Source organism: Neltuma alba, unplaced genomic scaffold (assembly GCF_004799145.2).
Source record: "Neltuma alba isolate B1F8T4 unplaced genomic scaffold, ASM479914v2 tig00011777_pilon, whole genome shotgun sequence".
NCBI classification, from domain to species: domain Eukaryota; kingdom Viridiplantae; phylum Streptophyta; class Magnoliopsida; order Fabales; family Fabaceae; genus Neltuma; species Neltuma alba.
The window spans coordinates 456687-483754 of NW_021636400.1; the positions used below are offsets into that span (position 1 = coordinate 456687).

The following is a 27068-nucleotide window of genomic DNA, read 5'->3' on the forward strand; positions in this document are numbered from 1 at the left end:
ACTGTACTATATTTAGTGATAGATTAAGAGAATTATCTACTATATTTAGAGGTAAAAAAAGTATTATTAATGCGAGTCTCTAATATACTCCTATAAAAGGTAAAATGAGTTGTATTATTCACAATCTTTATATTGAATAATAATTAGTTTTTTCAGAACAAACTATATGATTTTTTTTTTAATTTTGAGGAGAAAATCTGATTTTGTTTTTGAAGAAAAAAAGGAAAAATTAATTTTTAGGGACTCAGTTGCATCAAAATAAAGTGGAGGGACTGATTGATAATCAAGTTAAAATTGTAGGAAACAATTTAATTTTTTATTTTTTATTTCCAAAAACAAAAAGAAACCAAACAGAAGCACCGCGCGTTTCGTTCCAGTTCATTCTGGTTTGACAGTTTGGTGAGAAAAACTTCCAACTCGAGCGTCGAGGCTGGAGTGTCTTATGATCTGATTTCTCACATTATTTCCATTTCAAGTTTATATAATCTACAACCATATCAGAACGCCTCGTTCCCGCACTTTCTGTGTCCTTTTCGATGTGATTCTCATCTCGAGGTGACCGATTTCTCTCTTCTCAACCTGGGTTGAGATAAGTCATAGGACACAAATTTCATAGAAAGTGAGCTTCCCCAAAACACTTTTCTTTTCTTTTCCCCCCGTTTTTGGGTCTTTCTTCTTTAGTGCTTCATGCTTGACAAGGTGCTGTTGATACAGAGCTTGACCGAAAGGACATGGTGAGTTCTTGAAGGAAGTGAATGTGATTGGGTTGTTTCTTTTTCTTTTTTTTTTCAATTTACCCAGATATATTATCGACTTGAATGTTTGTTTGATCAGAATTTCCTAGCGGGGGCCTTCAAGCCGCCGTGTAAAATCTCAATCTCATTGGCTGATGGAGGAGCTCGCAAGAAGGTATGATATTTTCTATCAATTCCAATTCGCCATGATTTTTAGCTGAACTTCTAACATTGTGATCTGTGAGGTTTCTTTAGACATTCAAATCGAATCAATGGGTCAAAAGCATCAACTTAACAGTAATTCTTGAAAAAGTTACTCATTATTGATCCTTTGGGGCCTAAATCACCTGGTTTGAGTTCTCTTCATTTGCAACAAAAAATAAATAAAAAAAATTGACATCGTCTTCTGGGCGCAATAATTTAAGTCCTTGCTCTTGGGAGAATCTCTAGAGACAGGTCATCACAGGCTAGGCCTATGTGCCCTGTAATGTAACTTCAAATTCTCTATGCCTCCAAATCCTTGCAGGCGTATATAAGAGGCCCTAATGTGATCGACACATCACAAGAAAGTAATGTTAAATGCGGTCTGTCAAACCAACTAGTGCCTAATTAACAATATATTTGAACCAGGCTAAATTATATATGCTTGAAAGCTGAAATGGCTTGCCAAAGTCAGTGACTTCGACTCCTCTAACTTCTGTATCTCTAGGTTTCTTTTCTTTTCTTTTTTCCCCATTCTTTTTCTTTATTCTTTTTAAATATTTTTGGTTGCACCTGTTCTGTTTCTATCTTTTTCCTTATTTCTACTTGGCGAGAAGAGTTTTTAGCTTCCACACAGTTGGGAAAGATACTATCTATATTCAATTTTGTTCAAAAACTTCAAAAAATTCACATATAAGTTTTCCCTTTCTCGCCTTTCTGATTTTAGGTTCCGCTGAAGAAGGAAAATGGGCAGTCAGTCATGGTTCCTCTCTTTCACAGTCAGGAGAATATAGTTGGAGAGGTACCTTACATGCCATTCTCAACAATTTTGCTTTTCTTGCAACCGCATTTAGTGCTCAGTGGAATTTACTTGGGTGAATGTGGCAATTGGAACTCATTTGATTTGACTTTGGCTACAGGTTATTATAGAACCTTTGTATGGGAAGAAGGTGGAACATAATGGTGTTAAAATTGAGCTGCTTGGTCAAATAGGTTTGCTTCCTTTTACTTCCCTGATTGAGGATAGTAATCTGTACATTGAATAAGCATTTCCATGGATATTAATCCTGTAACTGCATTTCAGCTAATTTGCCTTTCTTTGTAAATTTAATGAAATGATTAAATTGTTTAGGCTTGACCTAAATCTTTTAGGATTGTAAATTAGTGGTTGAACTACATACAATATTACTTTCAAAATATTTAATTCTTGAATTTTGATTTCTGAAATTATCCTTCTATGCTGGAATTTTTTTAAATATATTATAGAATCCTTCCTTGATGTCGTGCCTATAACCTGGACTTTACTTCAGTACTTGGTAATATTTTGTATTTATTATGATGCTTCATTTCTCTGACTTGCAGAGTTGTATTTTGATAGAGGCAACTTCTATGATTTCACATCACTCGGTAAGTTGATACTTTTTGTGGCGTAGGTCTTTTCCTTCTTCCCTCTTTATGATAGACTTGCATACATTAAATGTTTGATTTCTTTTTTGTCATATCTCTTGTACCCATCTGCTAGGGACCAACGTTATCCTTTTCACCTTTTACTTTTTACAATTGGTATGATTGTTCCACACAATCTTTAATTTCAGTGCGTGAGCTTGATGTTCCTGGGGATTTATACGAAAGGAAAACATATCCATTTGAGTTCTCTACGGTTGAGATGCCATATGAATCATACAACGGAGTCAACATAAGGCTCAGGTACGATATTTACCCAACTTCTTTGGTAATGATGAATTTTTGTAAATCTCATTCTCATTTTCTCTTTATTACCTTCACGGTGCTGTAACTTTGTTTTCTCGTCAGAAGAGAATCATGCTCAATTGAAGAAGTGCATGATAGCTATTTTAAACTTTTATGGATGTATGGTATGGGCTTGTTGGTGAAGTGATAGAGATTCCCAGTGCAAGTGAAATGATTTTAATCAAGCTCTGATTGTTCGTTTATGTTCTTATACGTGCATGTTACTCCTAACTAAATCCTTTGTGTTACTTAATCCTGTAATGTTCCTTTTGCAATCACATAGTGGTCCACTTCAATTTATTGAAACTTTTGACAAGACAAATCTTGGGATTGCTGCAGGTATAATAGGATGGATGAGCCCTATGGCAATACACTGTCTCACACATTTCTATTGCTTTTAAGATAAAATCTAGTGAATATGAGAAACTGGACAGTACAAACACGTTTCTACTTAATAGGTTTATCTTATGATAGTCAGAAATAAGCAGAAGTGAAACTACGCTTTCCTTTATAATTATGGCAGAATCTAGCAAGGTTCAAGAACACGTTAAAAGAACCACTTCACCAGAATGCTCAAGTCATTAAGCAACTTATAATTTTGTGACTAATTTCTGGGTGCATGTAATTGGTTACACATTTCTACTATTAGCTGACAGAGCTAACTTTACTTCTCTTCTAGTTTTTGTGATAGTCTAAAAGGCCAATTTAGTGAAACTTCCGTTATTATATGATTAGATAAAACATTCCACACTATGGGAGGACTAAGCTGGATGTTTATAGAATGATATAGTTGATCATGAATCATAAATTAAGCTAAACTTTGGATAACTAGTTACAAAATTGTAGTTTATGAAGAGTTCTTTATTCTTTGCTCATCAACTTTTCTGTAAATATTTGTTTAAGGTGTTTGGATGAGGCAAAACCATAGTTTGAAGAATAGTTTCTGGAGAGAATAGATTTTGAAAGAATAGATTTTCTGAAAAAGTGATTATGATAAAGTGAGAGTGTTTGAATAATTATTATCAGAAGTGCTTTTTGATATGTAGAAATTACTAAAAAGGACATAAGTTTAAATGATAATTACATGTAAGATATATTTCATAATATATGTTTATTTGAAGTAATAAATTTGTTTATAATATATATTTTGGCAACATAATAAATAAGACATAAATAATATAAATAATAAAAAATTAATGTGTATATATATTAATAAAATAATTAAATATGTTTTTAGAAAAATGATTTATTTTGCCAAAAAAACATTATTATTTCTTAAAAATTTTAAAGGTAAAAACCCATAATTTTTTTCTTCACAAAATTAAATAACCACACAAAAAAATTTCATATTAATTGTCTTAATAATAGAGGTTACAATGAAATATATTTGTCCAAGTAGTTTTTTTTAACAACACATTACATTATCTGAAAAGAAAAAGAAAATAAAAAGGATATGACTATTCTTGTATATAGTGAACAATTTGATCTTTTATGGAGTTACGAAGCCAAGCCATGTGAAATGAAGATTCTATTAATGAAGGTATTAAGACCTTGTCTACATATTAACTCCAATTAGATTTTACATTAATGACTGGAATAATAATCTTATATTTAAGACCAATATTAACTCTCCAATTAGGTCCTACATTAAAGAGCGGAATAATAAATTTATTAATTTTTTTTGCCAACATAATAAATAATGTATAAAAACATATATTAATTACTATATCCAATTCTAAATGTAAGAGTTAGTTGACTAATTTGAGTAGATTAAAAAAAAAAAATTAAGTTAGTTATTTGTAATAAATAAGTATTGCCTTTCCTATAATATCCCTATTAATCAAGTTTATTAGTTATAACTTGAAAAACGATAGACAAATATGAGAAATAAAATAGATTGGGGTTTTATATTTAGGACCAAATAAAAATCAAATGAGGTCTTATATTAAAGACAGGATGTAGTAATTGTTAATATGTGTATATATAATTGTAAAATATAAGATTATGTTTTTAGAAAAATAAATAATTGTTTTCAACAAAAAAAAAATTAGTGTAGGGGGTGGGGGGAGAACCACTTAAAAAGCAAAAATTTTTTGCTCATTACAAAACCTTGGTTTTGATAAGCAAACCATGGTTTCAAAAAATTGATGGGTGTTTGGGTAATTTTTTCCCAAACCATGGTTTGGGCAATCACCCAAACACCCCCCAAACATGTAGCCTATTGTCTGGGCTTCTTTTCCTTGTCTTGGCAAAAAGCCAAAAGGAAGGGACAACCTTAATACTTATAATGGGTTAGGGGTTTCAAGAAGTTATGATGTTGCAGTTTAATAAACCAATCAAAGGTTAAAGAGATGAAGATAACCAGAGAAATGAACTGCTATTTATTCATTTATTTCAAAACATGCAGGTATGTTTTGAAGGTGACAATTAGTCGAAATTTTGTCCCCAACATTGTGGAGTACCTGGATTTTGTGGTAAGCAGTTTTGTGCCTGTACGTAGAGAAGAATTATGCTTTATGGTCAGGATTGGTAGAGTCCCTTCTATGTAATTGTCTCTTTTATTCTCATGAATTTCATTGCTTTGCTTGTATTTATTTGTGATGTCTTTTGTTCATGACTGTTTATTTCAATAATCTATATCTATATATTTATATACTAATAATAGCATCTCTAGTAAACTGCACTATTCACAAGCCATAATAATGTGGCTTGCTTCCTTAGCTTTCTCCAATGCATGGACCTGAAATCTAGTTGTCAAAAGAAAACAACAGTACGAGCTACACCACACTTTTCTGTCATGATTTAATTATTCATTACTTCATGCAATTTCATCATCTTTATTGGCCTTGTATAATTCTAATATCCTGCATCTTGCTTCGTGTTCCTTTGACAAGATTATATATTCTGTTGTTGGAGTAAGTACTATTGAAATTTCTTTTTCATATGTGCGCGTTCAGATTATTGCAGACGTATATGCCAAGTAACGCACCTTTTACTTTGATTCTTCATCAGGTTCGCAACTATAGTCCACCTCCGGCAATCAATAATAGTATTAAGGTTAGGATAATAAAATTATCTACTCATGTATATCTTTAGTAGCCAAATCTTATACGTATTTAACAATGTCAGATTTTTACTTATGCCTAAAATTAACAGCGAACTGGGAATCAGCCTTCCCCTACAGCGAAACACCCACCCCCCCCCCCCCCAAAAAAATTGAAAATAATGGACTGGGAAGATTTTTTGCCCATGTCCTGAAACTGCTTGAAGTGGCATTTTCAATTAGAATTGCTTGTCTCAGAACTTCTTGAAATTAGTAGCAGCTCTATCTTTTATGTCCCGGTGTCCAATTCCATTTGCATGATACCCTTTAAGAATGCATCATAAATTTTGGTTTGGGTGCTTTCTTGAAATGATCTGTTAATGCTATTCTTATATAATATATCCACTTGGACCGATTTTCATTTTCTTCGTCCTCACCTGTCCTAGAAGGGAATTTGTGGACAGTGCTGCGGCTTTGTGTTTTTCTAAATTATAATTAGAGCACAAGTTAATGTCTTTGATATCCTCTGCAGGAAAAGTGCTGTTTCTTAATGTTGATTTTATTTTTCTTCATTTTGATGCTTCATTCAGATGGAAGTAGGAATTGAAGACTGCCTGCACATAGAGTTTGAATACAGTAAAAGCAAGTAAGAATTAATTTACCCCTCATAAATGCCAGGTTTCAATGTTCTCATGATGCTAGTTGGAGTTGACTCCGATTTTTTGTAATTCAAAAAATGACAGGTACCACTTGAAGGACGTTATCATTGGCAAAATATATTTTCTGCTGGTGAGAATCAAAATAAAAAACATGGAGCTTGAGATAAGGCGTAGAGAGTCAACTGGATCAGGGACCAATACTTATGTGGAAACTGAGACCCTTGCAAAATTTGAATTGATGGATGGTGCTCCTGTCCGAGGTATGCATATTTAGACTTACAGTTTTTCCATAAAAAAAGTAATATTCATATTGTATTGATATGCACGATGCTTGGGATGAAAAACATGAACCCTGGATATGATATGTCTCCACCACTGCTTATCATGAGATTTGCATATATGGACAAGGCACATGCTAGTTACCTTATCTTGAACCTTCGTATTCTGAAAAAATTGGGACGACAAAGACTAAATTTCTGAATCTCAATCATGAAAGTTATGATAATATGTTGAGAAGTTTAGAGGCCCACCAGTGCTTGTAAGGGGCTTGAAATGAATCAAGGTGCCCGTGTAACGTTCAAGTTCGACTTGTATAAATATTTTGTGAAAGTTCAATGAGTATTTATCATCAGTGGCCCTTAGGAATAAAAGATTTATGAATATGGTCCTCAGACATAATTCTCCCTATGTATATAGTCTGTGCATGTTTGTCTGTACCATGGACCAATCTGATCTTTTGTGCATGTTTGTCTGTACCATGGACCAATCTGATCTTTAATGTAATAACCTAATTGTCTAAACTTCATTTCTCATTATAACCTAAGGAATGCTCCTGAGGATAATTCTTTTTACAGGAGAATCAATTCCCATCAGGTTGTTCCTCAGTCCGTATGAGCTAACACCTACCTACCGCAACATCAATAATAAGTTCAGTGTAAAATATTTTCTGAATCTTGTTCTTGTGGATGACGAGGATCGAAGGTACTTTAAGCAACAAGAATTCCAACTGTATCGTCTGCTAGAAAACCCTTGAAACATGTTGAACCTGGGCTATCTCCGATATTGTAATGCTTGAATCCTGTCAATGCCATGCTGTTATTGAGTCAGATGCCTTCATACTGACGGCAGTTTTGTTGTGATTTGTTGGTCCTTTTGGTCTTGTAAAGGATGCTTGATACAAGAACTAGTTTTACTTGATAGTGTTCACCAGGATAGTATTACTTGATAGTGTTCATCAGGATAGGTTTGTTTTGAATGAATAATTTTGAGCACACTATAGCTCACCTTAATCTTAATTATAGTCTTTTGTATCACGAAAATTAGTTGGGTAAGAAAGAAATAAAAATTCTGAAGTTGTAATGTCACGAAGGATTTGCAAACATTGCACGTGAAACTAGTTCATTTACCATCCACCTCAGTGTAAGCTATCGCATGTTGCATTTGTAGTTTAATCCCATATACGATGAATTTGAATATTTGGAAGGTTTAATACTACTAATTAGCAATTTCTCCTTTTCTCTTCATTTCTCTACGAAACATTTAAATGCTTTTAAATTCACCTATAATACAATTTGCGAAGGCCGGCCATTGCATGTTTCAAGTTAAGCACTTCATACCAATTATTCAACTTACGCAGCCAAGTATAAAATGGGTCAAATTATAGTTTTAAAATTACTGATAAAAGTCACTTTAAATTTTATTAATTAAACAATGTAAACAAAACCAGCTCATTTGTCATTCTAAGAAAAAATGGTTCGCCAGCTATCTTGTCCATTGTTTCTAAACCCATCACAAACAAATATTGCAATTTCATTATAAGTTGTAACATTTACTACTAACATGCAAATTAAACTTGAGACTTCCAGAATCAAATACATCTGATTAATGTGCACATATTACGAGATTGTACATCTTAGATTAATGTGCGTATCACAAAAAATATTAGCTTGAAGTAGATTGAAGAACAAGCAGCCACTTGTAACAGGGATTACCAAACAATGATGAAGAATTGAAGATGCTTTCCATAACATTTAATTACAAAGAATCTGCCAAACAGGAAACAGCAACTAAGATACTATCACAAAAATACTAAGAAGCAGAAGGGTGGCTACGGGTGGTGGAACAACGGGAAATTACACAATTCAAACAATAATCAACTTCCAAGCATTAATCCGAATGCTCAGGTTCCGGTAAATGACCATGCACGGATCAATATCTTGATCCAAACAACTGTAATTGCATTCATGAAACACTTGGATGCTGAACGCCAGTGATCTCTCTCAAATGATTTAACTGGGGAAAGGCAAGCCGTTAAGATTCGCCTTCATGTCTCCTAGATGGAGCAAACATTGTCAACTCGGCTGCCTCAATCAATAACATCTGCGATTCTCGAAGATCATGAGCATTCCCATGAAATTGGACATTTTAAGTAGAATAATTGAAACGTGTTTCTACGTCAGAATCTTGGGTCGTGGCACCATAGAACCAGCTACAGAAAGGAGTACAAAGTACTTTGAAATACTCCGATGTCACCATTGATCTAATGCATTGCGAAGAAAGTAATTGCCTGATGTATCCTATTTTATTTAATTTGGACCTTACAATAACCTGCTCAGAGACTTGATGAGTAATTTTAAATTCCTTCTTGTAGCCTCGTCACCAGTGAAACCCAATATATCAGAGCTAATATTCTGCAACAATGCAACAAAAATGAGAACATAGTTTGCCAAATCATTTGTAATCAATTAAATTTATAAGTGGTTCCAAATTACAGCCTACCTCAATGTTCTTCAGGGTAAAAATGAGAGTGTAAATAGACTTGCGAATATGTTCAGTGTTCTCAGGGGTCATGATGGATGAATGTACCCTTCTGTGTAAAGATTGCATGACGTTAGTGGTCATAACATTTTCCATGCTAAACATGAGAGAGAATAAAGGTTTAGAATGAGCAACACTTCACTAGAAACTGAAGGCAGACACAGGTCAACATAGATGATGACCCAGTGCAGCGCGTGCTCCTCAACAGGACATAGACTAACAGGTTGACCTTACACCCCCCCCCCCCCAAAAAAAAAAAAAAAACACTAACAGGCTGCCCAACAACAGAACGATGATCAAGTCCAATAGCAGGGTCACAATAGCCCTCAAGTAAAGCCTATTCATACCTAGCGGACGAAAATTTTGGCCATGTTTGGAGAGCCACATCCCATTGGGGTTCGAATATGAACGAGTCAAAAGAGATGGTTGGCACAAAAAAAGAAAAAGAAGGGTAGTGGTTGTGGCACAAAATAATATAAAACAAACTATATGCAAGCCTTCTCATTTAGAAAGTTCTATGGACCTTTGCTCACCTTTTCTAGTATATATCAAGCTTTGTACAAGAACGATGCATTATTCTTTTTCATGGAAAAAACTGGTAAAAATACTCATGCACGAAAACGCACCATTTTTGGGAAGAAAAATATTAGTTTCCATTTTAAATCAGCAATCCTGTGCTATAAACCACTCTTACTAGCATGTATTTACAAGCAAGTGCGCTCACCAACGTAAAATCAAAGAAGAAGCCTAACCCAAATAAACCTTATTTTCTTATTCCACATCAACCTCATCCTTGGCCCCACCCCGTTCCCAAGTTTCTTCATTCAGGATCTATCCGAAGAATATGATGTTGACACAACAGTAGGTATCTTATGTGCCAGTAATAATGTGCTACAAGGGTGTGTATGCAGGCATGAAATAACAGATAAAAGTGCCCAGAGAGGTTTCTATTGTTAACCTCAAATCTTCAGAGGCTTGCGTAAGGCTTCGGGTCAAATTCTCGACCTCCTTCAACAGACCGGTCTCATGAACTTCAGCCAACAAAGGTTGAACATCATCAGCCATGGCTTTGATCTGAGACGTCACTAAATCAAAGCCAAATATACGGGATGAGAATGAGTAGCATAATAATTTCAAAATTAAGCAACATTTAGTCACAACAAAGAGAAAGTACAAAGATAACAGAAATGATGGTGCATCAAAAAGCTCCTCAGTTTACTCACACTATTAATTTGTCCACAATAACTACAGTGGATGCTGTAGCAAAAAACCCCATAGTTTACATATGTTGAATCAAGTCTACACAGAAGAAGATAAAATTTATAATTTTAAGTTTTAACTACACAATGATTCCTGCAGATTTTGACAGCAGGATATTTCCTTTGGAAGACCTACATAAACGTAATAATACATGAACATGAATTGTTAGCTGTCCAGCATGTGATCACATTCACATCTAAGAATGTCAAGCTCCAGTTGAGATCCTAATAACCCAATTAAAATTTTACGATTTGGCATTTTTTGGCAAACAAAGGGATGTTGTACAATAGCAATCATAAAAATAAAAACGGTGAATTTAAGAATTCCCATGCCATCCCTTCCAAGAAGACAAGACAGTTCTAAGGCATTTTCGTGCTCTGGTTCAACGTACAAATTTGCAAGACTTAATGTGGGGATAAGAACTTAACTAGTACACACATGCATCTGCAGATGCTGTTATTTATCATTATGCAAGAGTCATATTTGTAAGAAAAGAGAACAACACTAAAAGGGACAAAAACAGAGGATATGATATCACCTCTCAAGGCCTGAACAAAAGAAAAACAATAGGAAATGAACGACACCTCAACTATCATGACCATTCCAACCCCTTTAAAGATCCGCAAGGGACAATCCCCCTCTCCCCACCAATTAAAAAAAGTGAGAAATGCTGAGAGGGGAAAGCCCCCGCCTAAATGCGTGAACAAACCCAGCTCTCATCATAGACCAAACAGCCTGTTTCAAATCTGCCAAGCCGATTCCACAAAGCCAAAAGAGCATGATTATTTGTCTCTTAATTTCTGAAACATTTTTTTTTAATGAAAAAACTAATTTATTAACGAGAACAGAGCAATTCAATTCAAATAGGTACAAAATAGAGCAAAATGAATCCTCTCTCCAAACAAATTATACAAGCAATAAGTGATAAAACCTTATTGCAAATATTTGAGGCAAATCAGATTTATTATCACTATTAAGTACCATTACACAAACAAATAGCTTTGCATTAGAATGAGTCACCAAAAGACCTTAAACAAACAAAAAGAAAATGTGTTTGTACTGAGAACCTTTAGAATCCAAATCTTTCTATCAAGCAAAGAAGAAGAAACATGGAAAACAAATATTTCAGGCAAAAAAGCAAGATCATCAAGTCTATGATTCAAATCTCTAGAAATGAAAATTCCAAGAGGAATGCCTGTACTGTTAAAAGACACAGAAATTAGAGCATCAATAGTTACAATAATATAAGAAGATTACATCAGACCTTTATAAGAAGGGGTTTTGCTTCTTCAATAACAGAAGAAACTCTTTCAGCCAATGAATAGCTCTTAGCAATACCGATTTCCTCTACATCTCGTCCAAGGCGAGTGAATATCCCAACCAATGCATCCAAACTAACTCCTTCGTATCCCTTGATCCTTTCTCGATCACACACAATGAGACCTTCTTTGGGACATTCTGGGTGAAGAGGTCCAACAGAAGGTGCTGGAATCGGGTCCCGAGGAGTAATGTCAACCAGAGTTTCCATGAGAAGACCTGACTGGTTAACTTCAACCAGCGAATTTCGTGGTATGATTGTTTTGTCATCTTCAATCTACAAATTACAACTTTCAAGCTCCACAGAACATAGAATTCCAAATCCCAGCAAAATATCAACATTTTCATGTAAAAAAAAGGGCATGGTAACAAGATTATAAATTTATAAAATCACAATACTGAAACTCACCTCAGCGATTGCTTCAATACATTTTAAGGAAGGATTAACACGAATGACATTGCCAACAGTTGCGCCTCTGATCCTTACAGGTGTTCCAGTGCATATACCACACGCCTGAGCAAACTCAAAAACTGCTGTGTACTTCCTGAATTTGGACCGTATTTGGAAACCCCTCAACCAGACCAAACAAAGAGCAAGTAAAACTGAACCTGATACTAAAAGCAGTCCAACCCCACCTTCCCAGAAGCTCCTCCGACCAAACCCAAAATCACTTAATGGACGTAGTGCTTGCCTCCAAACAGCAAGAGGAAGGTCTAAAACAGGAGCCAGAGGATCCTTTGCTTCCGAAGTAGATGATGTTTCTCCAGGCCCTACATCAGCTGACATAGCTCTTATTCTGTTGATTCTTTTTTGAGATCTACATGGAAGATAAGGGACGCCGTTGGACGAATTCCCAGGTAGGGATATCAACGATGGAGGAAATGCAGTTGGCAATTTTAAGACATGGACTGGATAGTTTCCACCCATCTTTGACACAACCTCAGATAATATATTTATGCAACTATTATCTGTAGAAGCTACTTCTCAAAGTTGAATTGGATACGAGTCTACAGATGTGTGAGCTGTTGCAACATCCTCGTGGAGCTATAAATCCTAACCATAGAAACTATAATCAGCGTTAAATGCATGATGGATGGGAAAAAGACATGAAAAGGATTCAAAATGAAAAATATTGATAAGATCCACTTTGTTGGTTCTAACGGTCCATTGATTATAAATGAACAGTACGTTGAATGGAATAGGCCGAAAGAAATCAATAATCTACTAAAGGCTTGATTGGGGTGAACGTTTAGGTAAAAACCCATCCCACAGCCCTGTTTCAAAGCACTCCCGATTATGGCTCCATTTGGTAATCTTGAAGGAAATGGAAAATAATTCTTGCATGCAACTTGACGCTATCCTTGTTAACATTATTCAATAATACCAATATACCGATCCTAAATATAAGACTCATTTTGTAGTGCAATTTACACTACAAAAGGAATCTTATATTTAGGACGGGAGGGGTATTTTTTAAATGCTCCTTTCATTTCTAAATGTAGGAGCTAGTTGAGACTTGAGGGACTTGCTTGGGTCCTATAACAGCTAAATCTATTTTATCTTCCAAATTTATTATTTTTTACCCAAAATGATCGGTTTGCACACATGACAAAGAGTTTTCATTAATAGGAGTAATTTCCGGTATAAAAGATTGAAGGGAGTATTTCAAAGAAACTAACACATATTTTTCTATAGATAACTAATTTAATTAATTTTATAATCTCTAAAATTAGTTTTTATTTAGGGGCACCCAAAAATTTTATTCACTTAAAGAGTCACTTTTTTCATTCTATTCCCATTCCCCCAAGTGCTTTTTGAAGGTTCAGGTTGGATTAGTATCACTAAGATAATACTCCTCCGGTCCTTATTATAAGACCCAATTTGACTTTTTATTTGGTCCTAATTATAAGACCCAATCCATTTTGTCTCTTATATTTATACATTTTTTTCCAAGATAATCCTTCTAATAATGATAGTTTAGCCAATATACTTAATTAGCAAGGATATTTTAGGAATGACAACACTTATTTATTATAAATAACCAACTTAACTTACTTCCTTAATCTCCTCAAATAAGTCAATTGGGTCTTATAATTAGGACCGGAGGAGTACTAATAATTTCACCCTTAAAACCCATTTCATTAATGGCACTGTCGCATTTAACCAGTAGAGGGCGGAATGCTATCCAATTTCACATCGAACTTACAATCGGTAAATCAAGTTGTCTCTCCAGCCCACTGCACACTACACCATCCTACCCCGTTAATGACCGCCCTACGTCTCTCTTCAAGACTACCAATCAAGTCCTATAGACAGTATGACATGTTTACAGGTTCAGCACAAGCGTAAACAACCATGCCCTACACTACTCTCTAAGTAGTTGTCTTAGTAGCCTAGAAGAAAGAGCGTAGACCCACGCACAAAAGGAACCCCTTCAAATACTTTATCCCCTTCCCGCGAATATCATAGGAGAAATTAGAAGTTGAAGTGTACTTAGATCTTCAAATCAATGAGCTTCGTTTAGAAGTCGAATTCCGGCACCGTAATTTAAGAAGAATCTGAATTTGAGCATTTTAGCTATCCATCTATACTCAAATCATCAAGTAACATGAGAAATCGCTTCGCTTTTACATTAGCTCAAACAAGTTTCATACTTTAATTTAATTAGCATCCGATTATGATTCCAAAAACCAAACTTTCTCTTCGAAACAATTCATGTTGTCGAAGGAGCAAAATTCAAGCCACTAGTGTCAGTGTTTCCATTATGAAAAAGAATTATGAATAAAATGATGCTGAGAGTAAAATCAGAGAGAGTGATGAGGGAACACGTACTGCTAGTGAAAATGGACGGATGAAACAGATCCCCACGTAGCTGCTGAAAGAGTCATGGACGATTTGGCAGACGAAGAGAATCGGAGGCTGTTTTAGATTTCCTGAATCAATTTCATGTTAAAGATTGGCCCAGAAAGCCTTTTCCTCCTCATAGGCGTGCAGCCCAATGAGCCCAAATAAGATCCACAATTTCCATTAAACTTTATTTATGTTTTTGCCAACCAATCTTTCATCAACCAGGCTGTACGGTATTACCCCCGACCCCGAAAATGTTTTTAAACATGTAGTTTTTTGAGGAAAATAGAAATTTCACAGTGTTATATTACTACTATTATTTAAATTATATGAGTGTATGTGTCCATGAATATATATATATATAACATCCATTTTAAATAATGCATTTATAACTAAAACACATCAATCAAGAAAAATAGTTAATTAAATAATTATAATTTCAACTTTTTTTTAATTTTATCAATTATTAATTCTATTTATCAAAACTCATGCGCCCCTTGAGTTCATGGAAACTTCAAACCCCCAAGACCTCAAAAAGAAACTAAACTGGGAGCATTTTAGATTAAAAATTTTAGCTAAAAGTATGTATTTTGTTCTCTAACTTTATACTATTTTCGGTTATTATTATAAGAACTGGTTAACTAATTTAAGTAGATTAACAAAATTAGTTAAGTTAAATTTTTGTAATAGATATGTGTTGTCTTTCTTAAAATACCCTTACTAATCATACGTATTAGTTAATACCATTTAAAACTGTAAACATTTGATATATGCAACTACTTCAACATACCTACAACAAACATATAGTAATTAAACATTTAATTTAAGTTAGATATTTAGGATCAAATTGGATGTCAAACTAGTTTTATATTAAAGAATAGGGGTAGTATAATATGCATACAAAAAACATACACTAATTAAACTTGATTTTATTTTCATTTTGTCTTTATCACTAGTCACTTCTTCCTCTATATATAATTCCATATTTTTTGAGTTACAATAAAACCTCAAGAAAAGAAAATAATTATAAGTATATCTCAATGAGTAACTGTGATTTATAATCCTGAAACTTGCCATTGACACCACACTTTTTAATACTCCTTTGGTGTAAGTTAAAATTTGTTGGAGGGATTTGGTTTTTTATAAGATAACATTCACTTTTGTCTAAGTATTTAATGAATTTTTTTTCAATCTTACCGTCATATATTGTCTTTCCTCTTTAATTTATTTATTACATTTTTTATTTATTCTCTTTATTAATAAGGGCATATTAAAAAAAATTCATGCATGACATATTTTGTGTTTTAAATTGATTTTAACTAGTTTCTTGGTAAATATAAATAGATAAAATTTAGCTTATACTCACTGCATCCCCTTTTATAAGCAACTTTGAACTCCATTATGGGATCATAAAGCAGTTAAAAATAATAAATTGGTAAAAAAAAAAATGAAAGTTCTTTCTGAAAAATACTTTTATTTATGGGGAAGAGAGTATAAGAAAGAGAATAAGAGAATTATTATTCCTCTAGTCTTATTTATAGGGCAGAGAAAAGACATTTTTTGGTCATATTTATAAGGTACTGAGAAAATTTTTTTGTACGGATGTACAATTTTACCCTTAACTTGTTATTATGTTGACTTTGTTTATATGAAGTATAATATATATTAAATAGGGATAAAGTTAGAAAGTTGTTAAATTTTAAACGAGAGTTAATGAAGTTTAAAGTTTTTTTTTATCTGTGTAAAATATGTTAGAAGTAATTTATAAATAGAACCGGAAGAGTATAATAAAGAGAATTATGAAAGAGAAAGAGCATATGATAAAGAGAGATGATGATTTGAAAATGAGATAATAAATATATTGATTATTAAAATAAATAATTAATGAGGTAAAATAGAAAATTTGCCATAAAAACTTAAGATAAATTGTAAATATTATCTATATTTAGGGAAAAAAGGAAAATAGTAGTTATTGTTTATAGAAGCAGACCTCGCGAGTATTTAAACCAGAGGGAGTAATTATGTTTGTTAGTTGGAATCTCATAACAATTCTCTTCATTGTAATCATGTTCTTTTTAAATTACGAAAAATTCGTTTGTCACCCAGGAAATCAGTAATATACACCACGTGTTGGATGAAGCTCGACCCATTCTGCCACCCAGTTTTCGCCTTAAAGTGTCTCCAAACCAACCCAACCCAACCCAACCCAACATAAACGTGGAAGAAGAAAATGGGCATAGAAACTTACAATTGAAGCAAACAAACTTACCTAATACAAATGACAAAGCATGTTAGTTGCCAAAAGTGTGATGTTTAGAAGCTAGCAGAGTGGGAGAAATAAATTATTTTTTGACCTGAGGGAGAAATAAATTATTGAAGCAAGTAAGTTCATATAATCCTTCATAGATGGTAGAATGTTATAATCAAAGTGAGACACCAGCACCTACCTAATAACATAACAATATATTCGATATAATTGCGTCCTCTTCACTTGGTGGTTGGCTCATCACCTGCCATCATTCCTTTGTTCTTAAGGTAGTAGTAAGCAGAAACCTCTGATGCCGACGGTTTGATTTCAAATGCAACATTGTTTTCCATTTTTCCTTATGCCCGTTGAGTTTTTGGTGGGGGTCATATTTTTGAAGGCGTTTTTCGGTGATCCCACATTATGAAGCTCTCGGCTTTGCATCAGAGTTACCTGAAACCGCCGGACTAACGGCTTCCGAGGATCACCCCAGTTGGATTCCTCCGCGATGGCCCCGTAAAGTTCTCCGGCTGCCATTTTCTGGCTTGTCCTTCATGGAGTTTTGTTGTCTCATTAGTTTGGTGCTTGGTTTCCGTTTCTCTCGCCTCGTCTTCTTCTTTCTCGTCACCACTTCATCTAACTTCCAATCCCTTGATTCTCAATCCGCTCTAACTTCCAATCCCTTCGCCAACTTTGAAAATCCTGCTAATGGAACCACTATTGGCGGCTCCGCCAGCAGGGTCGTCGTTGGACGGCACGGAATCCGAATACGACCTTGGCCATCCGGATCCCGTGGAGGTGATGACGGCTCACCAGATAATTAACAGAGTTCAGAGGGAGCAGAGGCTCCAGTTTGGAGTGAAGAACCCCAAGACAGTGATTGCGATCACGCCACGACTTAGTACGGACGTTTCAGGCTCTTCATTTGACCGGCGTGATGCAGTCGCTAATGCTGGTTGCCATACGACCTAGTGTGGATCGTGGTGGAGGGCCGGCGGAATCACCAAGGAGACCTCTTCAATTATTTGCCAAGTCTGGACTTAGAACCATCCACATTGGGTTCAATCAGCGGATGCCAAGTTCATGGGACGCAAGGCATAAGTTGGAGACCCGCATGCGGCTTCATGCTTTGAGGTAAATTTCTAGTTCATGTTCTCTGCACTGCCAATTAGCTTCAGTTTCGTTACTGGGGAAACGCAACCAGTATTTACTGACAATTAGAGACTAAAATGTTCTTTTATATGATCTGTAAGGAATAGCTTGTTTATAATTTTGTGTCGTTTGCTTATCTTCTATATGTACGACAGAATGTGAGAAAAAAGAAGCTGGATGGGGTTGTGATGTTTGCGGATGACAGTAATATACATAGTATGGAGCTATTTGATGAAATCCAAAGTGTGAAATGGATAGGTGCTGTTTCAGTTGGAATACTTGGTCATTCCGTGAATACAGATGAATCTACATCCCAGCCAATAGAGTGGATTAAGGATCTTGATGCTTTAGATGGGGAGATAGAGAGTCCACTGTCTTTGCTCAAGGACACCTCTGTGGTGGAACCACTTGGTAGCTGTGGAAGCCAAGTTTTGCTTTGGTGGTGGCTGCGTGTTGAAGCTCGGTCCGACAGCAAATTCCCTCCCAGGTCAGCCGTTTCCTCTTGATTTTCAGTATAATAAACTTGTTCCTCAAGCTTATTTCTTCATATGCATATGTTATTCTTAAAACATGCTTGTATATTTGAAAAATCCTGTTGGTGGCACACAAGAACTTATGAATGCTGATTGATACTATAATATGGTCGTTTTGTGGCACATGTCAGTAAAAATGTCTATATGGACTCATGGAATCCTAATCCCATACTTTTTTAAACTGATTGATCTCATCATAATTATCATTACAAGGATTCCATTGAAGTTAATTATTATTACATTAAAAATGCTGGTTATCAGTCGCCAAAGCATCAAGGCTTGAGAACCTGCATCAAAACACATTCTATTTCGTGGATTTTTATATATTCTCGAAACTTCTTCAGTCCCCAAAGCATGATTCTGTGCATACTTCTGAACATTTGACACAAATTAATGCAGATGGATAATTGACCCTCCTTTAGACGTCACTGTTCCATCGAAAAAAAAGTCCTTGGCCAGATGCTGCCCCTGAGCTCTCATCAAACGAAAGTTGTCAATTAGCACTCAAGAGCTGCCAACTAAATCTACAACATCTCAATCCAGGCGCATCCGAAAGAGAAAGAGTGAAATCAAAGTGATCCGTTCACAAGTCTCTACAAATTCTGAACAGAACTAAGAGATAATAAGAGCTATCTGAGAATTTCGCTGCCTTGTGGTAAATCTACAAAATCTCAATCCAGGCGCATCCGAAAGAGAAAGAGTGAAATCAAAGTGATCCGTTCACAAGTCTCTACAAATTCTGAACAGAACTAAGATGATAATAAGAGCTATCTGAGAATTTCGCTGCCTTGTGGATACAAGAAGATTGCCGTCTGCTGGCCTTGGCCAACTATTGCATGGATCTGACCTAATGGAGAAGCTGGCCACATTTCTATTCTTTGCATTTGTTCCTTTTCTCTTTGAAAAAAGTATCCATTTGTAGTTTTCAAGTCGGTAGACATGTAGTCACACTTCTTAGAAGCAAATCCAAGTGAACGGAGTGCCAAATTGGTACAGATATGTTTGTTTAGGAAATTGATAAACCATATGCCCTGTTTGGATAATGGCATTGGAGTATATAGCATGGGAATATGAGAGCTTATTCCACTTATCGTGTTTGATTGGCAGTAATTGCATAGTGATTCATTCTTTCCAATTGAGGAATTTGGATATCATCCATCAAGTTTTTAATGGAAATGCCTGCTGATCTTGGAAACGTTTTTAAGTTTACATGTATTTTGCTGTGATCCATTCTTCCCAATTTTCATGCTAGTTTAAAGAAACATAAGAATACTAAATTTTCTTAATTCAGTGCAAGAGTTTTTTTAGCTATTATTTTTATCCAACCATACGTTAATATAAAATAACAAACTTATTTTTAATTATTACTGTACATAAATAATTTATTCCATCAAAATTAATTCTCACTCTCAAGCAAAATAATACTCTTTCGATCTTAAATATAGAACCTATTTTGTAGTGTAAATTACACTATAAAGTAGATATTATATTTAGAACTGAAGGAGTATTTTATAAAATCACAGCCCACAAACAATTATTATTTTTAAAATACCTAATATTTTTTTCTCTTTTTTATTTGCATGTGGCCGATATAGTGTAGAATAAGGTCATAAATCCAAGTTCATATCGCATGGAAATCCCAACTCTTCGTCTTCATTACTATCGCTAGTACATTAACAAATAGTCAGTACAATTTCCACACAAATCGGTTTCTCAACGCTTGAGACTTCCTTTTTATTCTGCTTTCCCTTCGGCGTGATTGTTTTCAGTTATTAATAAAGGAAATATGATTAACAGAGTGGTAATATTACAAACTAAGGGAGCTATCAACGCCCATGGGCCCATGTCCTCTTTTTTCCGCTGTCGTTTGCCATTGTGGCCCAGGAGTTTGTTACTATTTGCCATAAGCTTAAGCAAGTGTTAAAACATTGAAATTTATCTGTTTGCTGACGCCAAAAGTAGCTTAAATTTTAAAATAAGCTGGGTTGAGATAAAGGGCTGTTTGGCAGAGCTTTGGAACTGATTGGGCTTATTCCATTTTAAGTTATCTGACCGTCCAATTGAATAAGTTCCTGAAGGGGCTTAGAAGAGCTTAATTTTAGCCATTCTACAATGTCAGAGATTTTTTTTTCTTTTTTTCTTCTCCCATCTGCCTTTTCCCTCGAGCTCGGTCACTTCCTTTCTTTTTCACCCAGAACTCCCACCCTTGCTCCTCTACTAGTCGCCCACAGAAGGTCCCTCCTGGTCGCCGTGAGCTTTGCTTTTTCATGGTCGTGAGCTCAGCGTGGTGGGTGTGAGGTGTGCGTGGCCTGCTAGAGGCTGTTCCTTCCTCGCAAGTCCGAGCTGGTCACCGCCGTCTACCTGTGCTCTTCGAGCTGTGCGTGGAGATCTTGCCTTGCCTGTCTGATACACCGTGGGATCTATCTCTGGCAGCCTTCGGTTGGTTTGATCTGTTACGGTTGGGTGGTAGCTTTTTTTTTTCTTTTTTGGTTTGATCCCATGGTTGAATTCGCTGTTGTTGAATTTGTCGTTGCCGGATGGAAGCCTTAAAATTAAAGCCTAAAAATTGGTGCTTGGTCGCCGGTGGTTGTTCTTTTTTTTTTTTTCCCCTCTGGTTTTCTTGGTCCTCTGTTTCTGCTGGCCGGTGGTTGTTTTTTTTTTCCTTCTGGTTTTCATGATCGTCTGCCTCTGCTCATCGGTGGTCTGATTTTTTCTTCCCCTCTTCGTGGTTTTGGTCATCTTGACGAGCTGTTGAGGTGAATTAACGGCTGTCTGTTGGAACAATGGATCTACATAGAGCTTGTGATGATCATTTTGGATATGTGATTGTGTATACGTGCATATGAGCTTGTGTATATGAGATTGTGTTACGCTAATCATTTAGTTGCAATGCTGCTGGAATTTTGAAAGAAAAATGCACAAAAAATTAATGGTTTCCGTTGGTGTAAATCCAATAACCTGAATTTGCAATTTCATATGAAAAACTCGACTTTCCCATTGGTAGCAGATGCTTATTCATTAAGCAAGGAAAATTTATGTCAAAATTAAAAAGGCTTGTTGTTCCTAATATATTAATTTTTATGACTTCAGTGGTTTATGTGAACACCTTGTATAGACTGAAGAAAAAGTAATTTTAACTATTGTTTTGTCCCTTTAATTAAGTTTTTGATAGTGCAATTAACTACTAAATTGTCGTCCCTAATTAAGTTTCTATTAAAACATGGCATCTCCAATTCAAAGATGAACAATTGTTTTTCAAACAATAAGAAAAATAATTGATAAAAATTTAGTTTTGAAAAAATTTTCACAACCAATTACCACTAATTAAATACTTATAATTTAAAAAAAATTTGAATAAGAAAACTAAATAGCAATTACAATGTCTTAATTAATATTCTACGACTTCATAATAATAATCGAGTTTGATAACAAAAAATTCACAATAATATTAAGAAAATAATATATATGTTGTTTGGTGATTACATAATATGGCTTTTATTATTACATATTTAGGGTTTTGGTTGATTCAATTAGTGTTCTCTCCATCAAAAGGCATAGAGAAATGGACAATGATAAGGGAAAAGCGATATGGGATCCTTACACGACAAAGATTCTAATCGATGTTTGCGCCAAGCAAATATAACACAAGAAACGACAAGGAACATCGTTTACAAGTCCGATTGGAGGAAAGTTGGAAAGAACTTTAGGAAAGGAGCGGGAGAAAGTATGATAGGAGGCAATTGAAGAATAGATTTGATATATTGAGAAAAGATTGGAAGTTGTGGGGATGTCTGGAGAGACTGGAATTGGTTATGATGTAGCCACAAATAGGGTGTTGGCCTCCGCTGAGTGATGGCAACAAAAATTACTGGTAACTATATGCGTTGGTTGAGTTTTAATTTTGATTATCCGTTAAGACTTCGCTTAATTATCCCTAATCATCTTAATGTAATGTAGGTGGACCCTAATTTCAAGAAATTTAGACATCAGTGGTTGATGTTTGCATCAGATCTGCAAAAAATATTCAAAGATGTTGTGGCTTTGAGAGACTATATGTACACACCATCAGTCTCACAACCCCAGCCGACACCTGTGACACAGGCTGACACAGAAGAGGAGGAGGATGTTTATAGAGTCTGCCTGGACCAACAGGAAGGGTCGGGGGATAGTGAGGACAAAAATTTCAGTGTTGACCCAATAGCTAGTGCAAGGTTCACAGATGACTTCGCCGGTTACAGCTTAAACAACCCTGTGAGTACTAGACCAAGTGGCTCAGGAAGCTATGGAAAGAGGAAGAGGGGTGAGACGTCTGATGCAAAGAAAAAGAAAAAAGCTACTGCGTCTACTAAAATTTCTGATAGTCTTAGTGTTATAGTAGCTGCTTCTGACAATTGAGCAGCAGCATTGGTTGAAGATCCCTAACTGGTTGACAAGGTTTTGGCACACCTGACTACTGTTGAGGAGCTTAATGGTAAAAATCAACTATATTATGTATGTGCCAAGATGCTTACGTGGTTGAGGTGGGCTAGGCGAGCCTATTTAGGGTTTATGCATAATAAAAGCAAGTTGTTGGCGTGGTTAATACCAACAGTACAAGACCCAGACACATGGAAGGGACCTGTAGATTAGGATTTAGTTTAGGATTTAGTTGTTTCACTGTTGTTACTGCATTTGTTAACTTAAACTGATTGCTGTTTGAACCTGAACTGATATGACTTGTTGTAAGAACTTTATTAATGACTATGTAATATATTTATTCTAATTTCTACTTGTCATCTATGTCTTTGGTTTTTTTGTTTGCAGTATGAAAATTATTTACACTTTGTTTAGTGTAGTCCTTATAGTACTTACACTTTGTTGTCGTTATAGTCACAAGGTTAACTCCAGAAATGACTAATTGGAATGACGATTCACCATGGAATGAATATACTTTGAGGAATTGGAATAACGATTCATAATGAAACGAAAATGACCATTCAAGACGGTTATTTATGATTAATGAGGAATTAACACAAGATGCATTGGTTGGTCATTACTGTGAAATGTATATGTTTAAACAACCCTGCAGAACTAGTGAGCAGATAGGAAATTTATGGGTACAAGGCATTATGAATGGGCATGATGATCGATATCCTGAAATGTTTAGAGTGGATAAACATGTTTTCCACCTCTTATGTACTAAATTAGAGGAACATGGTTTATGAAAGTCTAAGTACGTAGGAATTGAAGAAATGATCGCTATGTTTTTAAACACGGTTGCACATGGACAATGCAATAGGATGATCCAGGAATGATTTCAACGTTCAGGGAAAACTGTAAGTAGACACTTTCACAATGTACTGCAAGCTTGCTTTAGCCTATCGAGTGAACTTATTCGACTCATAGATCCTCATTTCGTGGAACTCATAGAAAAATTGAGAATGATCCACGTTATGATCCATTTTTTAAGGATGCAATTGGAGCAATCGATGGTACTCACATACCGTGTGTTGTCCCCGCTGCAAAACGAAATAAATTTATTAGCAGAAAAGAAAATCCATCACAAAATGTCATGGCTGTATGTGATTGGGATATGTATTTCACTTTTGTCTTGGCAAGATGGGAGGGATCTGCACATGATGCTCGTATATTTGACAATACTATTACAAATTCATCTCTAAGTTTCTCTCATCCACCTCCTGGTATATGTTTATGGCATCTCCAATCATGCACGTTTTTTAATTATTTCATATTTCTATTCATTTCACAATGTCTCAAATTGTTTCATGAATTGTTAGGAAAATATTACTTGGTTGATGCGGGATATCCAACACCAAATGGATATCTAGATCCATACAGATCTGAGCGCTACCACCTTCCGGACTTTTGATGACAAGTAGGATTCTGAAATAGTAACAAAGCCTTCAATTATTATCATTCCAGTTTAAGGTGCACAATAGAAAGAACATTCGGTGTTTAGAAAAATAGATTTCAAATTCTACAAAATATGCGCAGTTACGACTTCCAAACACAAGTGTACAGTGTACCTGATTTGTGCAACAATGGCCATTCATAACCTTATAAGGAGACATTCAAGCTTCAACTTCTATTTTTAACAAGCTGAAAATGGTAATATAGTTGGCAAACATGATCAGGCTGAAGCTAGTCAACCATCATCTTCAAATGTTAATTCATAGTCTTTATCGCATATGAATTGTGTCCGTGATGCAATTAGAGACCAAATTATCCATAGCTAATCATTTAATTAATTATGCAATATTAGTATTTCATTTCACTTTTTCGTAATACTACAAATTGGAGTTCAAACATTATTATCCATTCAAATTATGTTTCACTTTTATTTGCCTTTTTTTTTTATTTCTCTGATATTTTCAAATTTAATTCACTTAATCAATTTCACTTATTCATATTAAATTAATTTAAATTCATTGTCTTATGTCAATTCATTTCTTATCATATTTCACTTTATATTTAAAATATTTTTTTGTGATTTCTCTAAATCTTTCAATTTTAATTCACTCATTAAATTTCACTTCTTCATTATATTATCTCAATTCCTTTTTTTCATGTTTCACTTTATATTTAAAATATTTTTTATGATTTCTTTAAAATTTTAAAATTTAATTCACTCATTAAATTTGATTTCTTCATATTAAATTATTTCAATTTCATTGTATTATGTGAAATCAATTTTTTATCATGTTTCATTATTTATTAAAATTCATACCCATTTTGGTAATTTTTCAGCTAAACTTACTTTTACTCAACTATAATCCAAACAAGCTTTTACCAATCTCACTTTTGCAAACTAACTTTTCTGAACTCTAATCCAAACACAATTCAGCTTATCCAATTTAACTTTTACCAACTTTATTTTTCCATAAGCTGCTTTTCTAATCGCTGATCCAAACGGGCACTTAATGATGCTACCTTCTGTCCTTAATATAAGAGTTAGTTTAACTTTTAATCTGGTCTTAAATATTAAATATAAGACTCTCACTCTATTTTATCTCTAATATTTATCTATTTTTTTTCAAGTAATCCTTATAGTCGTTATATATGTTAAGAAATTACTATCAATTTGTAATTCAAACGCACATGATTAATGAGGGTATTTTAAGAAAAACAATGTCTATTTACCACCAATAACTAATTTAATTAACTTTCTTAATATTAAGCATAAGAGGCGGTAAGACCTTGTTTATTGATGAGGCAGTTATTTCATAAAACATAAAATGATTTCGTGTTTGCTTCATGTTATTGATGGCAAATAAATTATGCCCTGAAGTGTGGAGAGGAAAATGAGTCTCATGTTATTAAATTTAGTAAGAAAATAATAAGAAAAATGGAGTTTAATTTTATGGCTGCAAGTGAGACTCCATCTGCTAGATGTTTGAAGCATGCTGGAGATACATTCATATTGTTCAAACTGAAAGGCTACTTCATATTTTTGGGTTATTGTCTGGATTTCCTCTTATAATTCAGTTATAAGATAGTCTTATAAATTAATAAGTTTGATTTCTCAATCCACAAGTTCCTAGTCACAACACTTTACACAAAATTGATTGCACTACTTTCTTAATCATTAAGATCTACTCAACTAATTTGGAATAATTAAGAAAACTAATTGAATTAGTTACTTGATAAAAATATGTTAGTTTTCCTCAAAATACCTTCTTAAATCATTTATATTAAAACTACCCTTATGCAAACTCCTTTAATATGTACAATTGATAAGAATAGTTTAAGATAAAAATGATTAGTATGGGAGAAAAAATAAATCTAGATATTATATTTAAAACCAAACTCAACCCAACTAGCTTTTATATTAGAGATTGAAAATAATACTCCTCGGGTCCTTAATATAGGACCCAATTGTTGAGTTGGTTTTGACCCTAAATATAAAACCCATTTTTCATATTTATCAATTTTCTCTAAATTACCCTATGGATACTCCCTCAACCATAATCAAGTAGAAGAGAGAGAATGAGTATTAAGAAAAATGATTATAGTGTTTTAGGAAAAATATGTCACATTTCTTATAATTAACTAATTTACCTAACTTCCTTAATCTAATCAAATTAGTTATATAAATCTTATATTAAAGACTGGAAGAGTAATTCAATCACAAGACAACCATATAGATTAACAAGGTTAATTTGTGGACTCACAAGTTCCCTGTAGTAGTTTACAAGTTTCCCTATCATAACTGAATCATTAGATAGTCTTGAAAGTTAACAGGTTTAATTTGTAAATTCACAAGTTGCCTTTAGTAATTCGCAAGTTATGTTGCCCCTTCTCTTTTCTTTAACATTGTGGTCATTTGACTAAAATCCGAAATCCCTAAGTAATGACCTTTGACCTATTAGGAATTAGTCAAAAATGTAGGACAAATTTGGGTTTTGGGTATTTCAAGGGGACCTTTTTGGGATATTCCCTATGATTTGTTGGATGATCTTATATTGTATGAAGCCCTCAAAGTCAAAGCAGATTTACCATTTAACTCATTT

At 34.4% G+C, this 27068-nt stretch overlaps 2 protein-coding genes, 1 long non-coding RNA gene and 1 pseudogene across 7 annotated transcripts; 3 read left to right on the top strand and 1 right to left on the bottom strand.

The window, feature by feature from the left end:
- Nucleotides 1-392: 392 nt before the first annotated feature.
- Nucleotides 393-7750, top strand: LOC114717813 (vacuolar protein sorting-associated protein 26B). 3 transcript variants are annotated; one of them, XM_028903012.1, is made up of 12 exons: nucleotides 393-734; nucleotides 835-909; nucleotides 1663-1737; nucleotides 1856-1928; nucleotides 2298-2342; nucleotides 2531-2642; nucleotides 5092-5158; nucleotides 5579-5599; nucleotides 5697-5741; nucleotides 6318-6373; nucleotides 6471-6646; nucleotides 7241-7750. In XM_028903012.1, exons 1-12 carry the CDS (start codon nucleotides 732-734, stop codon nucleotides 7417-7419), a joined length of 927 nt encoding a protein of 308 aa, XP_028758845.1. In that variant the 5' UTR covers nucleotides 393-731; the 3' UTR covers nucleotides 7420-7750. The 3 variants fall into 3 exon arrangements, with proteins under 3 accessions (XP_028758845.1, XP_028758848.1, XP_028758847.1); XM_028903014.1 differs by lacking the exon at nucleotides 5579-5599 and having other exon boundaries at nucleotides 394-734; XM_028903015.1 differs by lacking the exons at nucleotides 5579-5599; nucleotides 5697-5741.
- A 611-nt stretch (nucleotides 7751-8361) lies between these two features.
- Nucleotides 8362-14670, bottom strand: LOC114717815 (protein TRIGALACTOSYLDIACYLGLYCEROL 2, chloroplastic). 3 transcript variants are annotated; one of them, XM_028903016.1, is made up of 6 exons: nucleotides 14614-14670; nucleotides 12190-12834; nucleotides 11728-12057; nucleotides 10162-10277; nucleotides 9165-9255; nucleotides 8362-9076 (listed from the first exon to the last, which is right to left on the bottom strand). In XM_028903016.1, exons 2-6 carry the CDS (start codon nucleotides 12706-12708, stop codon nucleotides 8984-8986), a joined length of 1149 nt encoding a protein of 382 aa, XP_028758849.1. In that variant the 5' UTR covers nucleotides 12709-12834; nucleotides 14614-14670; the 3' UTR covers nucleotides 8362-8983. The 3 variants fall into 3 exon arrangements, with proteins under 3 accessions (XP_028758849.1, XP_028758850.1, XP_028758851.1); XM_028903017.1 differs by lacking the exon at nucleotides 14614-14670 and adding an exon at nucleotides 14275-14320; XM_028903018.1 differs by lacking the exons at nucleotides 8362-9076; nucleotides 9165-9255 and having other exon boundaries at nucleotides 10174-10288.
- On the top strand, nucleotides 10238-19170 carry LOC114717817 (uncharacterized). The gene is made up of 3 exons (XR_003737753.1): nucleotides 10238-10249; nucleotides 18498-18512; nucleotides 18958-19170. It is a non-coding gene; the product is annotated as an uncharacterized LOC114717817 (long non-coding RNA).
- LOC114717816 (probable beta-1,4-xylosyltransferase IRX14) lies at nucleotides 17200-18156 on the top strand (annotated as a pseudogene).
- Nucleotides 19171-27068: the final 7898 nt, after the last annotated feature.

Coding starts and splice junctions, on each gene's coding strand:
- LOC114717813 (XM_028903012.1), top strand. Junction 1,738..1,855: donor AGGAGAATATAGTTGGAGAG/GTACCTTACATG, acceptor CTTTGGCTACAG/GTTATTATAGAACCTTTGTA. Junction 6,647..7,240: donor GGATGGTGCTCCTGTCCGAG/GTATGCATATTT, acceptor TTCTTTTTACAG/GAGAATCAATTCCCATCAGG.
- LOC114717815 (XM_028903016.1), bottom strand. CDS start 12,708: ATGGGTGGAAACTATCCAGTCCATGTCTTAAAATTGCCAACTGCATTT. Junction 12,058..12,189: donor GTATTGAAGCAATCGCTGAG/GTGAGTTTCAGT, acceptor TGTAATTTGTAG/ATTGAAGATGACAAAACAAT. Junction 9,077..9,164: donor TTACCCTGAAGAACATTGAG/GTAGGCTGTAAT, acceptor GCATTGTTGCAG/AATATTAGCTCTGATATATT.